This window comes from Actinia tenebrosa, unplaced genomic scaffold (assembly GCF_029948245.1).
Source record: "Actinia tenebrosa isolate PJP-AT-01 unplaced genomic scaffold, QUT_ActTen_1.0 PGA_scaffold6__47_contigs__length_16458017, whole genome shotgun sequence".
Taxonomy (NCBI): Eukaryota; Metazoa; Cnidaria; class Anthozoa; order Actiniaria; family Actiniidae; genus Actinia; species Actinia tenebrosa.
This window is the reverse complement of record NW_028292583.1, coordinates 1,628,056-1,645,002: the sequence shown is the minus strand read 5'-3', so window position 1 is coordinate 1,645,002 and position 16,947 is coordinate 1,628,056. Positions and strand designations below refer to the sequence as shown.

The window sequence follows — 16,947 nt, the reverse complement described above, 5'->3', positions numbered from 1 at the left end:
TCAATTTGCATTGCAGACCCCCACAGTATCCCATGATGCACCATCACAAGGATTTATAATACTGATTGAGTGACCATTGATTTATAGCTAGTTTTGGTTCTTTTCAGGCGAAGTCATACTCAATTCAGCAAAATGGACTCAACCAATGAACAAATTCTTTAAAGAAAACAGGGAACAGACACCATCATTGCTTTGGCAACTACTTGGTACCTCAAACGGCGTGTACAGATTTTATCCAGGTTAGTGAAAGACTGGATCATTCTGTAGCAGAGCACTGTTGTCCGAAACTCCTGGTGCGTGGGATTCCAGGGAAAAAGTTACAAATAACAGGGGTTTGAGATATCCGAGTATAGTTGTGGTAATCACCTGACACAAGTCTGGAACGTGTTGCGTGACTAACAATGACTTGTTCTAGGGATGCTATCTCAAGCTCAAGAGAACATGAAGTTAGGTCACTGCATGAAGTACCCAAAATAGGGGTAACACTTGGATTGTGTAAAAGCAATATACTCGAAATGTTTTAAAAATACCAGCATTTGTTAAAATGGAGCAAAATTTCATGGTTATTGTTACATGTTTAGGCTTTAGTACATGTACAACCCAATCTTTAACAATAGAATATATATGTGCATAGGGCTATGACAGCAGGTCAGTCACTGGTCATGATGAGGGGCAAAATGGCTTTTAGCTTTGTCAAACTTATTTCTGGCTCAACGTTACTCGTATAAATAACCAACTAGGCAAATATTTGGCCGACAGCTCCAATTCTGGCCAGCTATTGTCCGATGACCTGCGGTTATTTTTAGCATGTGTACACATGCTCAGCAACTGCATGCCATCATGCTTTTATCCAACCTTCCTACTCATTACAATTTCTAGAAAAAATTATGCTCTCTACCGCATGTTTTTATTTAAGATATTAATATATTTGATTTTATGAACTATTTATTCTTTTTTTAGGTGGTCAAAATCCTTATTTTTTTGTCTGTCTCATCTCCAAGTGTTTAAAAAATATAATGCCATATCGAGTTTTTATCTTTGTTTATTCGTTTAGGTTACAAATGGCCAAGTGATAATAGCAATGACTTTTATGATCACCGTAGAAGAGGATGGTAAGAACCACGGATCATTACTGTAGAGTCCTGTTATCTCAAACATCCTTGGGTATAAGGGAAAAGGGTTGAAAAATTGAGGGTTCAAGATATCCAGGGTAAAAATCTATAGAATGTGGCCTCAAGCTCGAGATAATAGGGTGTTTGAGATATGAAAAGCGTCTCAATTAGAACGAAAGCGCTGAACGACTAGACTCTTAAATAAAGAGATTAAATGTATATTTTTTATGAAACTCAAATTGACTCATCAACCTTTAAAAATAATTTTATATTTTCCTTAGCTTTCGACCGACACGGTCATCCTCAGAGGAACTAAAATACGTTACGATATTAACAAAACCTACGCGATCAAACGTTGTACAAATGCGCGAGCAAAAGAATCGCGCGCACAAACCTGAAAGCACGAGCATTGAAAATCACAAAAGATTTACGTAATTTGCTGGCAGAATTCTGCCACTGTCTCTATTAAAACCTTTACGACGTATATTTTTTAGTTTATATTTTGGGTTTGAACAGGGTTTCAGTGAATCGACACTAGGAGATTAATTAATGAAATAGATACCTTAGCAAAACCATTGGTCTTATTTCAAAGGTACATACAAGGATCCAGCTCACCTAAAGATATGGTTATATTACTAGACCTGTAAGTACCATTGATTATTTAAAATATTAATAGTTCATTATCATGATCATTTTCATTCTTTCTATGATCTATTTAAAGTGCTACTCTGACGAAAATCGCTCAAACTTGGATTCAGCTGAAACTTCCTAATAATAATCTTCCAATAATCACTGTATGAAGTGTTTTCTCGATATTCAGGACGAAACTATGATATTTTACGATTATTTTTGGGAGTCTGTGACGTCATAGACTCAACATCGAACATCGCTGCATAAATTTCTTTGTAGTTTATGATCAAAATATCAGTAGTAAAGGGAGAAAGAAATACCCAAACACCCCAAAATATATATCATAGTCACAAGTAATGTGAAATAAGCACATTAGCCACCCTTTGGGCTTCATAGGAATAAAATAAATTAAGGATTTATATAAGGAAGGAAAAAAAATGATAACAGAAAAAGAAACGAAAAGGGGAAAGAAAATAATAGGATGAGAAATAATTATCCAAAAAGCGAAAAAGAAAAAAAAGATGTTTAAAAATTTTTTCTGTGTTTAATTTTTGCTTTTCTTTCCCTGGATTTCAAATGGATGAAAAACTGCGTTAAGTTTTTGATCGCTGTTTAAGAACAGTCTAATTGAAATGCCATTTTCTTATTTCCTCCTTTTGTCGAACAAGGAGTCTTATTTATTGTTGCTACTTAGGGAAAGACTCCTCAAACGAGCCTAATTTGGATAACTTTATACGCAATTGTCCTAATACCTTCTTATCTTCCAAAGTGGAAAAAAAGGTTGAAATAAACCCTGGATTAGGATTAACCTATATCCTCAAAAAAAAACCCATTAACCATCCATTAAATTGATTATCAAATGACGTTACGTTTATTCGAGATTAATAGGGATTTCGTATCGAAAGAATTGCAGTTAAAAGGCCTCTCTTTACATTGTTAACAAGGCGGTTTATTTAAAGCTATACGCATTAAGAAGAGGTCTTCGCAAGACGCCCTTTTCAAGGGAGGAGCGCATAAACGCTTTTCTGTGACTTATGATTTTTTAATGTTTTTTACTTTTTTTAAAAATAATTCCTATGAGGTCATTGTTTACTCAGCCGTCATTCGTTTGTTTCTTACTTACTCATTTGAACTCATTCCTTTTCGTTCATTTTGTTTATTCAGTCCCTATTGCTATTCAAAATTTCCGGGACTCACATGAGCGTAGTCTCCCCCACAGCCGCTTTCAGTGTCGTCACGCAACGGTTTCTCCCCAGAGTAGCGACACTGAAAGCGGCTGTGGGGGAGACTAACATGAGCGTTGATCTCCAACCTTTCTCGTTTCAAACCAGTATTTTTCGGATGCAAAACCCGGATACCGCGCAGCTCGTATAGAGCCTCAATCATATCCCATCTCCCGGCCTTCACCCTTAACAATTCACATATCAAAACTTCAACTTGTGCCACACGGTTATTAACCCCGTTCCCCTCGTTAAAAATGCTTTGAGGGGGAAAATGGATGATTACCATATTTTTTCTATTGTTGTGGGTAAAAAACAAAATGGCTCGTCGCCAGGCTGATTCATAAGTGCGAGCAAACCCTCTTTTCCTTCTTAACTCTTTCTCTTTCCATCTTTTCAGTGCCACACAAAATGGGAAATATGAATCCCCCTACTGAGGTCCTATGGCGCAGTGGTTGCTAAAATCATGGCGCTTTTGTGCCTTCAAATAAAACTCCTCTCAACGTTTTTCTGTGTTCTACTTTTTGATAGGAGCGGTAGTATGGTTGGTAATAAACTAGCGATTGTTAAACTGAGTGCTACTATCTTGTTGGACACTTTACAAGAAAACGACTTCGTTAACATTGTGACCGTAAGTAACGTAACCAAGCTGCGATAACGGTGCTACTATCTATTCTAATGGAGCGTGAAAAAGGCTTTTCCCTATCCTACCAACCCATCCCCCTCGTGTCACTTCGCGCCACTTTTGGACTGCTTATCTGTAAGGTTCTCTTTGTGTTACGCTTTAGTGACTGGTATTTACCATTAGAGTGCGTACCATATATTCGTGATAAAGTTAACTAACAAAATTGTACAAATGAGTCGAACGTTTCGTAGGTCTACGGTCTACTGAGGTTTAACTTCTTCCTTTCTATCAATCTCACTACAGTTCAACAAAGGATCAAGAATGCTTTGCGAAGAGTTAGATGTTATAAAAAATGTAAGTATTGGACGAACACACCTTAAGAGTTCCCTTCCTTGACTAGGATTTTTCACTTTGTTCCAAATTTAGGTCGCGTTAATACGGGCAACTAAAATACTCTAGTTTCGAATTAGGGTTAGCCTCATTTCAGTGTCTAAATATTCACAAACTGACCAACTGAGCCCAGTTCTACAAAGGCTGGATAGCGCTATCCGGCGGATAAATCCTTATCCAGTGGATAAGTCGATGCTGTTATCCAATAAATTTATTCACTGGATAAGATTTATCCGACGGATAGCGCTATCCAGTCTTCGTACTACCGGGCCCAGTAAAGTAAAGTATGCAAGGCAACAATGAGCCAGTTCGTAGTTTACGAATCGTTTTCAGTGCGCATACGATTTTATCCTAAATTTCTCACCTTTTGTTTATTTTACTGTTGGTCAGTTTGTGAATATTTAGACACTGAATTGAGGCTTACCCTAAGTAAATGAGTCTGCGATCATGAAACACAGCGGTAATTTGGTAACTCGAAAAAGTTTAATATCGCAACATTATTGCTTTGTAAAATAAAGAGCAGATATTGAGCGCAACATATTTTTCCCTGCAAAGAGTATAGAGAACCTCTACTTCGTTCAACAAGGTAAACGTTTGCGATGGTCGGTAATATGAACAACAATCGCAACCCGCGCTGTGCGACAATTTGGGATGGGATAAAATAAACCTCAAAACAGTTTTACCAGCAAAGTTATACAAACTGGAGGTTAAACGTCGAAACTACACTTGAGCTGAACGCACTTAAAAAAAATGATAAGGCTCTCTTCTTTCTTGTAACTAGCTTTGAAGTTCCAAGTCTGAACTTAGTCTAACGAATCATTTTTTTTATTATTATTATTTAGTCTAAGGTAGCCAACGCAAAACCCTGCACAAAAGACCGATTGCTACAAGCCACGATACAGAACAAGAAGGTATATTACTGCTTGGTTTACGCACAATTAGATTCACCGCGGTCAAGAGTTATTGCTGATGACTCATGATAACCCACCCTCAATATTACCTAAGGACTCGATGTATCATCAACTTGAATCTTGTCAAACCCTGAAACGACCTCTGGATTGATCTGCGTCAGGGCACGGCTATCTCGCAGATCACACCCTGAAACAACCTCTGGGCTGATCTAAGTCAGGGCACGGCTAACTCACAGATAGAACCTTGAAACAACCTATGGGCTGATCAAAGTCAGGGTATGGCTAACTCACAGATTGAACCCTGAAACAACCTCTGGGCTGATCAAAGTCAGAGCACGGCTATCTCTGAATCAACTTCTGGGCTGATCTATGTCAGGGTACGGCTAACTCACAGAGCAAACCCTGAGACAACCTCTGGATTGATCTGAGTCAGGGCACGGCTAACTCGCATCGAACAATGAAACAACCTCTGCGCTGATCTAAGTCAAGGCGTGGCTAACTCACAGATCGAACCCTAAACAACCTCTGGGCTGATCTAAATCAGGGCACGGCTAATTCACAGATCAAACCCTGACACAACCTCTGGAGCTGATCTAAGTCAGGGCACAGCTAACTCTCAGATCGAACCCTGAAACAACCTCTGGGGTGATCTAAGTCAGTCGGCCCACATAAAACCCCAAAACTAGTAAGAGACCCAACTCTCTTCACACTTGATGTCGAGGAAACAAACGAAACGAAACGAATAGTTTACCATTGAAATTTGTTATTATGTTTGGTTTACAGTATTTAAAAGAAATGGTGTCCCACGTAGAAGCTAATGAAGTCGCAGAAGTCAGTGAAGGATTTAAAAAAGCCATCGATCTTTTGAAGGTAGGGCACAAGGGTCAATTTTAGAATAGTATCCTTCACAGTTACCTGCGCCATCTTGAAAGGTAACCGTGCCTGTGCAGTAGAAGCGAAAATGACCTCGTAATGATAGAGACGTGAATAACTGTCCAAGGTGTTAAAAAAGGTATCTGTCATTGCGAGGTCACCACGTTTTGTGTCGGCTAGAGAGGGTGAAGGGGGGGGGGGGGGGGGTAAGGGGGTTGTCCGCGTCGTTAGAAATCACTCAACTACAATATCGAGCGATCAATGGTTTTTCATTTTTTGGGACCAGATTTGGACGGGGAAGGGAGAGGTTACCTAGTATGTACCCACTTAACACCTCTGGAAGTAAAACCCTGGATTTTTTCCTTCAAATATCATCAAAACTTGAAGTCAAATCGCAGAAATGAATTAACTGTCTGTTCGGCATCTCTTCATGTTAAGTCCTTATTCCTAATGTCTATTTAACTCACAGGCAACAAGGTCGAGTAACAGGTCAAGCACAAACTGCTTACGAACTATTAATTTTTTCACTGATGGTGTGGAAGAAACTGAAGGTGGCAAGACAATGGACGTACTGAATGACTATGAAGCCAAGAAACATGGGGTAAGAATATTCTTCATTTTTCTTTCCTTTCTTCCTTTTTTTTCCCTTCCCTCTTTACAATATATGATATAATTTTTGTTTGATGTGTTGTTCTCTCCCTTACCACAATGGTTTTTGTCCGGGTTTACCGGTTTTCCTCCCTCCATAAAATCAACATGTGAGTTGCGAATTAAGTGTATAGAATATTCGAATGTAGTAAGGTGTGTTTGGAGGATACACCGCCCCGCAAGCTAAAAGCTTTAAAACCTACCATGTCTAAATAAAAATATATATATATATTATATTTTTAAAAGTTAGCGTCAACCCAAGGGAATCTTATTGCCTTCAGTATCGTCCATTCGAATAACAGTATTTTTGTTCTAGATTCGTGTTTTTGGATACTTGGTGGGACGCGAAAAGGGAAGTCCATACAAGCCGGTCCAGAAATTTGCCTGCGCAACCAAAGGTAACACTCACACTCCCAAATATATTTTTAAGTTGTGAAGCTGATGGTGATGATAATGGTGATGAGAATGATGGTGATGATGGTTATAATAGGGGTTGTGATGGTGTTGATTATAGTGATAATGATGGTTTTGATAGCAGTAAGTTATTTCATGTAGCCCTTAAGATGGCCGATATGACCGAAACCTTGGCAAGAAAATAGAATTCTAAACGTAGTGGATACGAAATCTTGACTCAATTTGGTTGGTGGTGTTTTCTTGTAGGTTATTTTTACACCATCGAGACCTTATCAGACGTGAGGGAGAACGTGTCGGTAAGTGTGTAAGGTCCACCAGACCTCTGAATTTGCAGCAGATGGATATGGAGTCAATGCCTCTTCCTTGGCAAAATAACACGCAAAAATACTTCACTTTAGTAACTTTCTTTATCAATCTCGTTCCGTGGTCACTATAGACCCCTTGCACTGAGTCCCGGATGGATGTTTTTGCATAAGAAAAGACGGCTTATTTTTTTGTTAAGAACAATTCCTCTAGGAAATCAATGCAAGGGGTCACTTCGTATTCACCTTCTTTGCATGCATCACTCTATCACACGTTACCTCAGTTTTTTGTCCCGTCACCAGTTTCTTTATTTTCCCACTTATTGCAGGAATTCACACGAACTCCCATTTCGTTTTGTTCCACTTGAGCTCATATTACTTAGTCTATCAGTCATATGTTAATTCAGTTTTTACTCTCATCACCAGTCCCTTCATTTTTTCACTTATTGCAGGAATTCACACCAATTCCCATTTCGTTTTGTTTCACTTAAGCTCATATTTGTCGTAGCTTTTTCTTGTTTAGCTTCTGTTGCGGATAGAAAGCGACGCTAAGGCTACGTCATAGCTGACTCCTGTCATTTTCGTTGACGTAAGGTGCACAAAAAAGGCCGCGGTTACAGTTATTTGGATCTAGGAAAGTAAGAATCACGTGCTAGACATGTGATGGGCATGTGCTCGGGGCGTCTGGCACCTGCCACGTTTGTTGACGTAAGGTGCACAAAAAAGGCCGCGGTTACAGTTATTTGGATCTAGGAAAGTAAGAATCACGTGCTAGACATGTGATGGGCATGTGCTCGAGGCGTCTGGCACCTGCCACGTTTGTCGACGTAAGGTGCACAAAAAAGGCCGCGGTTACAGTTATTTGGAGCTAGGAAAGTAAGGATCACGTGCTAGACATGCGCGAGGCGTCTGGCACCTGCCACGTTTGTTGACGTAAGGTGTACAAAACAGTCTGAGGTTACAGTCGGTTTAGATCTAGGAAAGTAAGGATCACGTGCTGGACGTGTGCTGGACATGTGCCTGGTACGTGTTCCAATATCTGATTGCACTAATTCCATGTTTGCACTTTATCTACGCACATTAGAATTATTTAAACGTTCTGAGCCGTCCACTTGCACTCCAACGCACAAAACCCAACGACACCATTCCCACTTGGACTCCAATATATCTCGACCAATTGGTGAGTGCTCGATTATCTCTCTTACTTGCATGCTGTTGTTGTTCCAGCCGTATTTGAGTGTGTTGGGTCAGCCGCAGGGTTTCTCGCCAAGCGATTCTCGCCCCGTGACATGGACTCCGATATATCTCGATGGGGGGGTGAGTGCAGATTGGCAATTTGTTGTGTTATGGTTTCTCATTCCCCTTCTTATTACAGTAGGCTGTTCTAGACATCCACCACAACCATTCCTTAGACTCTTGGTGTGTATGTCATTTATTTCCCCTCTACACCCCTCTGGGGTGTATAACTAGTCCCAGGCCCTACTCTGACAGATTTTCTTTAGATTCCAGATCTACTAGCTTGAGCTAGTACATCCCTCTTTTGACCAATCAGAGTTGAGCACCAGTTGGTATTGTAAATGAGTTACCCGCACGTCTCAGTAATAAAAAGGTCGAATGATAGAAACCATGCACGCAAATTGCCAATGACAATCGACTTTTTTCTAACACTATCAAACTCTTACATTGTTTTGCTTTTCTACTGCTAATTTACGCATGCGTAACACCCGATCATCCGCTGGTTAGGGATCTTTAACCAGTGGAGGATCGGTTCTTGTCTTTCTTTCTTTTCTTCCTACTGCTTTAACATTTCTGTGTCTTTAATTTTAAAATTCCCTTGTATTAATATTAATATTTAATATTATTTATTGCATGTCCTCGATAAATGGAACTGAGGTCAAGTTTGTTGGTCGTAGATCGTAGCCTGTGTAGCAAGGGTATTTAGGCTGGGATGGAATGGAAGGGAAGGAAGAAAATATATCCTTTTCTTTCCCATCTTCTCTTTTCCTAAAGACCCTGGCTACAAGGGAATGGCTTGTGTAGCGGTAGCTTTTTGCATTTGTATCTAACCATTAATTTGTCTAAAGTGTAATTCTTGGTAATAATGGGGTTTAAAGCGATACAGCATGCTGGATTATGTTGTTCGTATACCCGTGCGGTCGTTCTAACGCAGTTTAAAAGCTTCTGACTTGAGAAAAAGCCTCGTGCAGTGATATATTGGAGATAAATAGCTTGCATGTGCGATAATCCGGTTAACCGCAAAATAATTGATTTTGAAAAACCAACGCAAATTTGTAAGAGTTTGACAATGAACGTTTGGGGGAATATTACGACAAGTAATATTCAAAGAACGAGACTGAGGCGCAGATGGTATGACTAGCGGCAAGAGGTGGATTATCAGTACGAGGACTTGCAATGTGGATTGTCAGTTAAGTGGAAAGTGTTAGTATTGGAAATGCACGTCAATTTAGAATTACGTAGCAATCGGGAGCGGCGCTGGCCTCCTACCAATGCGACCACGGGTTCGACTCCCGGACTCAGTGTCATATGTGAGTTGTTTGTTGGTTCTCTCCTGTGCCTCAAGGGTTTTTCTCCAGGTTCTCCGGTTTTCCTCCCTCCGCAAAAATCAATGTACTAAATTCTAATTCGATCATGAAACAAGTCCACAAGATTGTTTACCACTGGCTATTAAGTGCCACCTTCGTAAAACAATGACGATCAATTGATGAATTCGGGATTTTTTGGTATTTGTTCTCCAGTTCTGTAGACCTTTCCGCCTTGGACATATTTTATCAACTTGTTATCATAATTATTAATGATCACGATAATATCTAGACATTAAATACCATTTGATATTTTAATGGTGCCACTCCAGTATGACTGAAGTGAGGCGGCGTGCGACTACTTCATTTTCTCTTGCCAAGACCCTTGCTGTGTAAAACATACACAAGCCAATCAGAGCAGAGTTAGTAGCATACTAGCCTCCTACACAGACGTTCTTTGACAATCAGCATAAACGTTCTCGACTTTGAAAGATTCATGCTTATTGGTCAATCTTTGGGAAGGAATATTCTGCTCAAGTAAGCAGACGTTCGTTGGGAGGGAACCTTTTTGTGACAGACGACACCAAAAACCTCTGCGTTAGGAAGCTAGTAGCATACGAACCTCACCAAATCACACTGTTGCATTCCTTTGTCAAGTTGATAACATCAAAGTAGGCTGTCAGATACACCTAATTGAAAAAACGTAGTCGGGTTCGAGAAGGTCATATCATCGAAGCTAAGACCGAAAAGGATTTTGGGTACTCCGAAATGTGTATTATATTTGCATATAGACATGTAAAAATGCACAGTAGAACAAAGTCGGTCGACCTAGATTGACAACATGCCAAAGCCATGATGCATAAAATGTGCACAGGAAGGGAAAACTGCAAAACGCATGAAATTAGCATAATTATTTGTCTTCCCATGCTCCCCTTCGGTTTTAGCTTTGATGATATAACCTTTTCTTGAACCCGACGTTTTTTTAATTAGGAGTATACAGTCATATACTATCGCTTCGTAGCTCCCTCCTGCTTGGCTTACGTAGGACGTCATGCAGTGTTTTCATTCTACATCACGAATGGTTAAGAATAGTCGCTGTTGAAATGTTTGCAGAGTGGAAACTTCAACAACTTTATTTTATTGAACCGCAAGATAAATCTTGTGTCTGTTTCATTCTGAAGAATTCCTAAGTCATACTAACTTTGTTTTCCTTTGAACATCCTTTATTTCGTTCCCAGTTGTACTTATTTGTATGTGGCCGTTGATTGTCGTTTCAGGGACTGGGTCTAATGATCACAGTAGTCGCTCCCATCTATGATGCCGAGGTAATATAATACGTTATTAAAAAAACTGTCATAAATCTTGCGTTTGGATTGGTTGGGAAGCGCGTTCTTTATGAGAGCACACAGCACGCGCAGTACTTTCAGTTGCGTCATTCCTGTCCAAAATAACGGTTACTGTAATTTGTATTTTATAAAAAGCATAAAAACTTGCTTGCTTGCTGTGCTGTGCTGTGTGGAGTTATAAAGCACTTGGGGATTGGCAGAACACTCGAATAGTGTCGAGAAACACTCCGCTACGTGTCGTGCTTCTCCTAACACTTCTGTAGTGTTCTGGCAACCTTTTCATGCTTTATGACTGCAGACAGCACGCGCGCGCGTTTTCTATTTCTTCATTAAAAAAGTGTTATAAATCTCCCGTTCTGATTGGTTGGGAGCGCGTTATTTATGAGAGCACACAGCACGCGCACTTTCTATTGCGCGATTCCTGTCCAAAATAACGGTTATTGGGATTTGTATTTTATTAATACCTCGTGCTTCTTCCAACTTTTCTCTCGTGTTCTGCCATTCCCCGTGTGTTTCATAAATACAAGTGGGAAGTGGAGTATTCCATGATGTACCTAACACTGTATAATTGTATATCTTGTTTGATTTCAGAAAAAAGACAAATTGTTGGGCGTGGTGGGTACAGATGTCGCTCTCCCTACACTCAACGATTCAGTCCCATTAGCTGAAGTAAGTGACTAATATTGGAAAACTTGAGTTTTTTTTGTGTGTGTGAGTGGGAACCTACGGTATAACACTACTGCAGCATTGAAATGGCATTCCATGAGGATGGATTATGTATTGAATGGGAAACATACGGTACTGACTTACAGCATGTACACTGTAGTACATGACGTAACACCGAAATGGCTTCCCATAAGAATGGCTATCGTATGAGTGGGAAGCATACGATACTGACTGACAGCACGTAGACGGTATGATATACCGTAACAATGAAATGGCTTCCCATCGTTTTCCAGTAATTCATCCAATCGCAATGCGTAATTATATATCACATTAATGTATATCCTCCGCAATACTCTTTCCAATCATAATTTGTAATTATATATTATAGTAATGCACACCCTCGTTTTGTTAGCATCAATAAGCTTCTTGAATTCTTTATTCTTTCGTTAGCTAAAAAAACTTTACACTTTCTTCCAGATCGGCGTCAATGGATATGGATTTGCTATCAACAACAACGGGTTCATTCTGTTCCATCCATTGTTAAAAGAAGGGGTAAGTCAGGCAGTATTCCATAATTCATTCCTTCAATGCATGGGACTGTATTTGTACCAAGGTACAACCAATGTATGGGACTGTATTTGTACCAAGGTACGACCCAATGCATGGGACTGTATTTGTACCAAGGTACAACCCAATGCATGTGGGACTGTATTTGTATCAAGGTACGACCCAATGCATGGGACTGTATTTGTACCATGGTAGAACCCAATACATGTGGGACTATATTTTTACCAAGGTACAACCCATCTTCACGTTCGAGGATTATCTTTGAAGGAAGATCGAGCAGCTGGTCGTCAAACTCTCCAACTTCTTATTTTGCCTTAATTCGTCGATAAACACAATTTGTGAACACAATTTCGTCTATTGATATTTTATACGCCTTTATTGCCATGTCTCAAATACTTCTAATAATTCTTATTCTTTCCAATACTTATAAAATTCAATTTAATCCACAACGATAAATTAATACTCACTTTTTGCTCTTTTAATATCTAATATTTCTTTTTTTAAATAATACCATAATTCAATCATTTTTCTTCTCGCATTTGTATGACTTTGTAATTCTAGGCAGACCTCTTTCCACAGTCTTATTCCTCTGATGATGACTCTGAGACTGTCGATTCAGTAAGTCCTCACTTTGATCAAACCTTTCTCATACTCCTGTGCGCTCTGTCTAATAATTTTTATTCTGTTGTTAATCTACAAAGATAAATAAGTAATCATTATTTGCTCTTCTTTTAATATCTAATAACATTATTATTATTATTATTAATATTATTATTATTATTATTATTATTATTATTATTATTATTATTATTATTATTATTATTATTATTGCAATAATACTGGAGCCTTTTTTTCTCTCTCTCTCGCATTTGTGTGACTTTTGTTATTCTAAGGGGGTGCTTAACATTTACCCGGAAAAACCGAACATTCTGGTTGGAAAACAAATGCTATGTATCATTCCAATCGGAGAGTTCCGAAAAACTCGGTCTTGCGATAAAGGTAATCCACTTTTCCCGCTCTTTTCGGTTCTTCCGGTAGACGCGTGTACCATTTTTCGAAAGTCAAAGTTTCCCGCTCTTTTCTTACCATTAGCGAATGAATTTCCGACCGGATGGATTCGGGTTTAAATGTTAAGCACCCCAGAACTCTTTCCACATTCTGACAATGAGAAATGTTACGCTCACATTCTGACTTAGCGAACTTTCATTGAAAGTCCAATAAAACCAGAACAGCTAAAAAAAACCTTCATTTTTTGTTTACTATTAACCTTTAAAATAATACCTGTTTAGACGGATCTGAAAGAACAAGTACACTTTTTACTTCTTTTAACAATATTTTTAGCTTGTTTTTTAAGAAATTATTTTACTGATTTTTATTTTATGAAGGAGGATCCACCGAACCTAGTTCTTTTTGATTTCAACTTGGAACAGTACAAAGGAAAACTAGAAAATGTAAGTGCAAACCCCTAGTTGACACACTACAAACCATCAGTACAGCTCACTAAATTATGGAATCAATAACCTCTAAAATATACTAAATGGAAGGATCGTGGAGTAGCCCGTCAGAGCGGCTTGCGTGTGTAGTGTATGAAAGTGGGCTGGGATTTTAGGGCGTAGTCGATAAGTGTATGTACGACTCAAATCGAGGGGCTCAGACTTTACCAAAGTGTGGGGATGCTAAAACCCCCATTCCTCCTCACCCCCACCTTCGCTGTGTCTGCGGGGATGTGAATTATTAGAAATGATTGCATGATGTTCATTGACGAAAAGTTCACCAGTAAACTTACCTGCTTCGAATATATCTATCAGGATTCTTTATACTAAACTATCGACTATTCTGTCGTAGCTGTCCAGAAAACTGATAGACAGGGAAACAGGCTCGGAGAAGCTCGATCTCAGAGAGATATCAAAAGATTTGGTGGGTATAGTAGAATAACATGACGCGCATGGCGGCAGGAAAAGTGCGGTTAAATGACAGGGTTGTTAGTAGCTTGGGTCAGTTGCGCATCGTATTGACCTCTTAGACTCGCTTTAAATCTCTCGTTGACTGCAGACAGCTCAAATGGCAGCGAGTGGTCGACATTTTAATGTGAAAAAAAATCTACGCATGTAGGAGTTTTTCAGCTCTGTCGTCATTGCTTGTGCAGATTTGCGCTTTCCAAAAGTGGAGGATGTTTTTCTCATTAGGTCGCAGATTTACTTGAGGCTTTTCGCGTGGACTCGTAATTGATAACGCGCAAGACATCAGATCGTCCAATCAGAGTGCTCGTATAATATCGCTCATTTATTTAATAAAATATTGTGTTTGCGTTTCAGAAGCGAATCAGTCCCGAACGTTCATACACTTTCTACTATACACCCATCAACGACTCTTCATTCAGGTACGATATCTCAGCAACGAATGTCTTTTGGAATCGGCTTGAAGTCTCTTAATATATCCTCCTTCGTCAACACATAAAATAACTATACAACTATACGCCGCTACGTTAATACTCCCCCTCCCCCCAAAACCCACCACCGGCTTCCCCCCACGTCCCAAGGCGTAAACGATTATTGGAGTAGAAACTTCAAGAAGGTAAAAAATATACGGAAATTGTGTGAATACTATTTTGCACCTTAATGGTTGAATAGCTAGTAAATTTTTTAACTGATAAACTCGTGGTCCTCTTTTAACGTCTCTAGTTAATTAGGGACGGGACCGCCATTAGCGTGGTCATCCGAGCCACCATCCGTCCAGACGAGTCTTGAAAAACGACCTGCCGCACAGCAGACCGACTCTCTTACCAACCGAGCTAACCGGGTGGCGATTGTAAACATGGATTAAGAAATAATAAGAAAAAACTCGAATAGGTTGCTATCAATAGACCGGTAATAGCTCTTTTTTGATGGCTTGTAGAATCCTGGAGGTTGTTTTGATCTCTTGTTTTCTGGTTTGATGTCGTGAAAATAGTCAAATACAATAGTTTGAGGACTTGTTTTGACATGTTTTGACTTAACATCCGCTAGTTGCCCCCCAGTGAACCGCTTGTTTGTCCCCCAGTCGACTCCAAAAAGTCACGTGATTGATAGTAAGCAATAATAATAATCCAATAAACACTTTCAATTTGAAAATAAAATGATTCTCGTTTATCTAGGAGAAAGTTGCCTAGGCATCTAACCTTAAATAATTTTTTTCCTCTCAGCTCTGCCGTCGTTATTTCAGAAGTCGGCGCGCAAAAACTGACACCGAAAGACCAAAGTCAACGACCAGTAAAAGCAGGTAAATATTTTGTAGAAAGGACTGCGACTTTTCGACTCCAAGTCTTCAGGTTGTGATTGGATGGTTAGTTTGTCCTGTGGTTGGCTAGTTGTGTCCCCGCCAAAGAGTGTTTTCAGTGATGTTAGTATCCATGCTTTAGGGATTTCTATACCACGGTCCCTATTGATGTTATTAGGTGGAGTCGCAACTGAATGTCTTCCTTGACTCTGCGTGTATGCTAAATGGGGTTCTCCTCAATCTATACATCCCTCCAGTCATTGCACTGGCCGGTCTTGTGTGTATGTTCGGCTACTGCTGAGCTCTCTGAGCGGGCCGATCGTACCAACGTCTCTCGAGTGTTCTTTCATTCTTTCTTGGACTGGTTTTCGAATTTCTCCAATGTAGACTTTTTCTCACTTGCTGCATGAAATCTCGTAGACAACACCGTCTTGTCTGCTAGGAGGGGCTGGGTCTTTGGAACATACTTAAGGTAGCTACGTAGTGTCGTTTCTGATTTGAAGACGGTTCATATGCCATGATCTTGAAGGCTATATCGTAGGGTCTTGAAACGCCTTCTACGCACGATAGTACTGCTAGGGTTCTGTAATGCGGTTGATCCGTCTTGTTGGTTAGTCTGATCTCGTTAACATTCTGCAAGAAAGAATAGGAATAATCATTACAAGAAAAGATCGAGGCCAGGTGCTTCTTTTCACTGACGTTTGGTTTTGTATCGACGCAACTCGCTCTGTCATACAAACACTTGACGACACCGTGTTTTACCGACTATAGGTGGTTTGCGTCGTACACGAGGTATTGGTGCGTGTTGGTTGCTTTCTTGTAGACGCTGGTGGTGAGATGACCGTTGGGTTATGTGATAACCTCTATATTAACACATGTCTCTTGTGCAGGTCTTTTCAAACCCAAGAATGACGAGATCCTCATGGTTGCTCCTTGGTAAGTTTTAATAATGGCTGTCATTAGGTGGATAACGTCCTTTTTGTTGTTTTTTTTTCACGAGGGTAGCACTTAATAGCCAGTGGCTAACAAGCCTGTGGCCCTCATTCCCTTATTCGCTTCTAAGTAACCAAATTCAACCAAATTCAGAGTCAAAATGTGAGAAAAAATATGGCATTAAATGTCAGTGCACTATATCACACCAACTATAGTTATTCTTCTCCAATACATTCTATAACTCACTCTATCCATAATGTCCGGTCAATGTAAAGGGAAGAGGCCTACCATATAAGGAAGTTTTCTGGATTGAAGTGGAGTGAAGTGCAGTGCAGTGCAGTGCAGTGCAGTGAAGTGAAGTGAAGCGCAAATGAAATGCAAAAGAAAAGAAATGAAAACAAGACAAAAGAAAAGAAATGAAAAGAAAAGAATAGAAAAGAAAAGAAAAGAAAAGAAAAGAAATGACCATAAGTATAAAATTGATAGGTTCAATATAATCAATTTTTTTTTTTGAT

At 39.6% G+C, this 16,947-nt stretch overlaps 1 protein-coding gene across 4 annotated transcripts in view; it reads left to right on the top strand.

The window, feature by feature from the left end:
* LOC116307683 (voltage-dependent calcium channel subunit alpha-2/delta-2) overlaps positions 1-16,947 on the top strand; it is a 32,276-nt gene that overhangs the window by 6,018 nt on the left and 9,311 nt on the right. For 2 of the 4 annotated variants that reach the window (XM_031717964.2, XM_031717960.2), the window contains exons 6-25: positions 108-239; positions 1,055-1,112; positions 1,705-1,755; positions 3,494-3,593; positions 3,891-3,941; positions 4,820-4,888; positions 5,672-5,758; positions 6,231-6,362; positions 6,726-6,807; positions 7,070-7,119; positions 8,210-8,305; positions 10,943-10,990; positions 11,603-11,680; positions 12,155-12,229; positions 12,806-12,862; positions 13,630-13,695; positions 14,090-14,161; positions 14,560-14,624; positions 15,426-15,502; positions 16,390-16,435. In XM_031717964.2, the coding sequence (XP_031573824.2) occupies positions 108-239; positions 1,055-1,112; positions 1,705-1,755; positions 3,494-3,593; positions 3,891-3,941; positions 4,820-4,888; positions 5,672-5,758; positions 6,231-6,362; positions 6,726-6,807; positions 7,070-7,119; positions 8,210-8,305; positions 10,943-10,990; positions 11,603-11,680; positions 12,155-12,229; positions 12,806-12,862; positions 13,630-13,695; positions 14,090-14,161; positions 14,560-14,624; positions 15,426-15,502; positions 16,390-16,435 (1,492 nt within the window). Of the gene's footprint in view, positions 1-107; positions 240-1,054; positions 1,113-1,704; positions 1,756-3,493; positions 3,594-3,890; positions 3,942-4,819; positions 4,889-5,671; positions 5,759-6,230; positions 6,363-6,725; positions 6,808-7,069; positions 7,120-8,209; positions 8,306-8,352; positions 8,443-10,942; positions 10,991-11,602; positions 11,681-12,154; positions 12,230-12,805; positions 12,863-13,629; positions 13,696-14,089; positions 14,162-14,559; positions 14,625-15,425; positions 15,503-16,389; positions 16,436-16,947 lie in introns of all 4 variants that reach the window. The other 2 variants (XM_031717961.2, XM_031717962.2) reach the window with 2 other exon arrangements.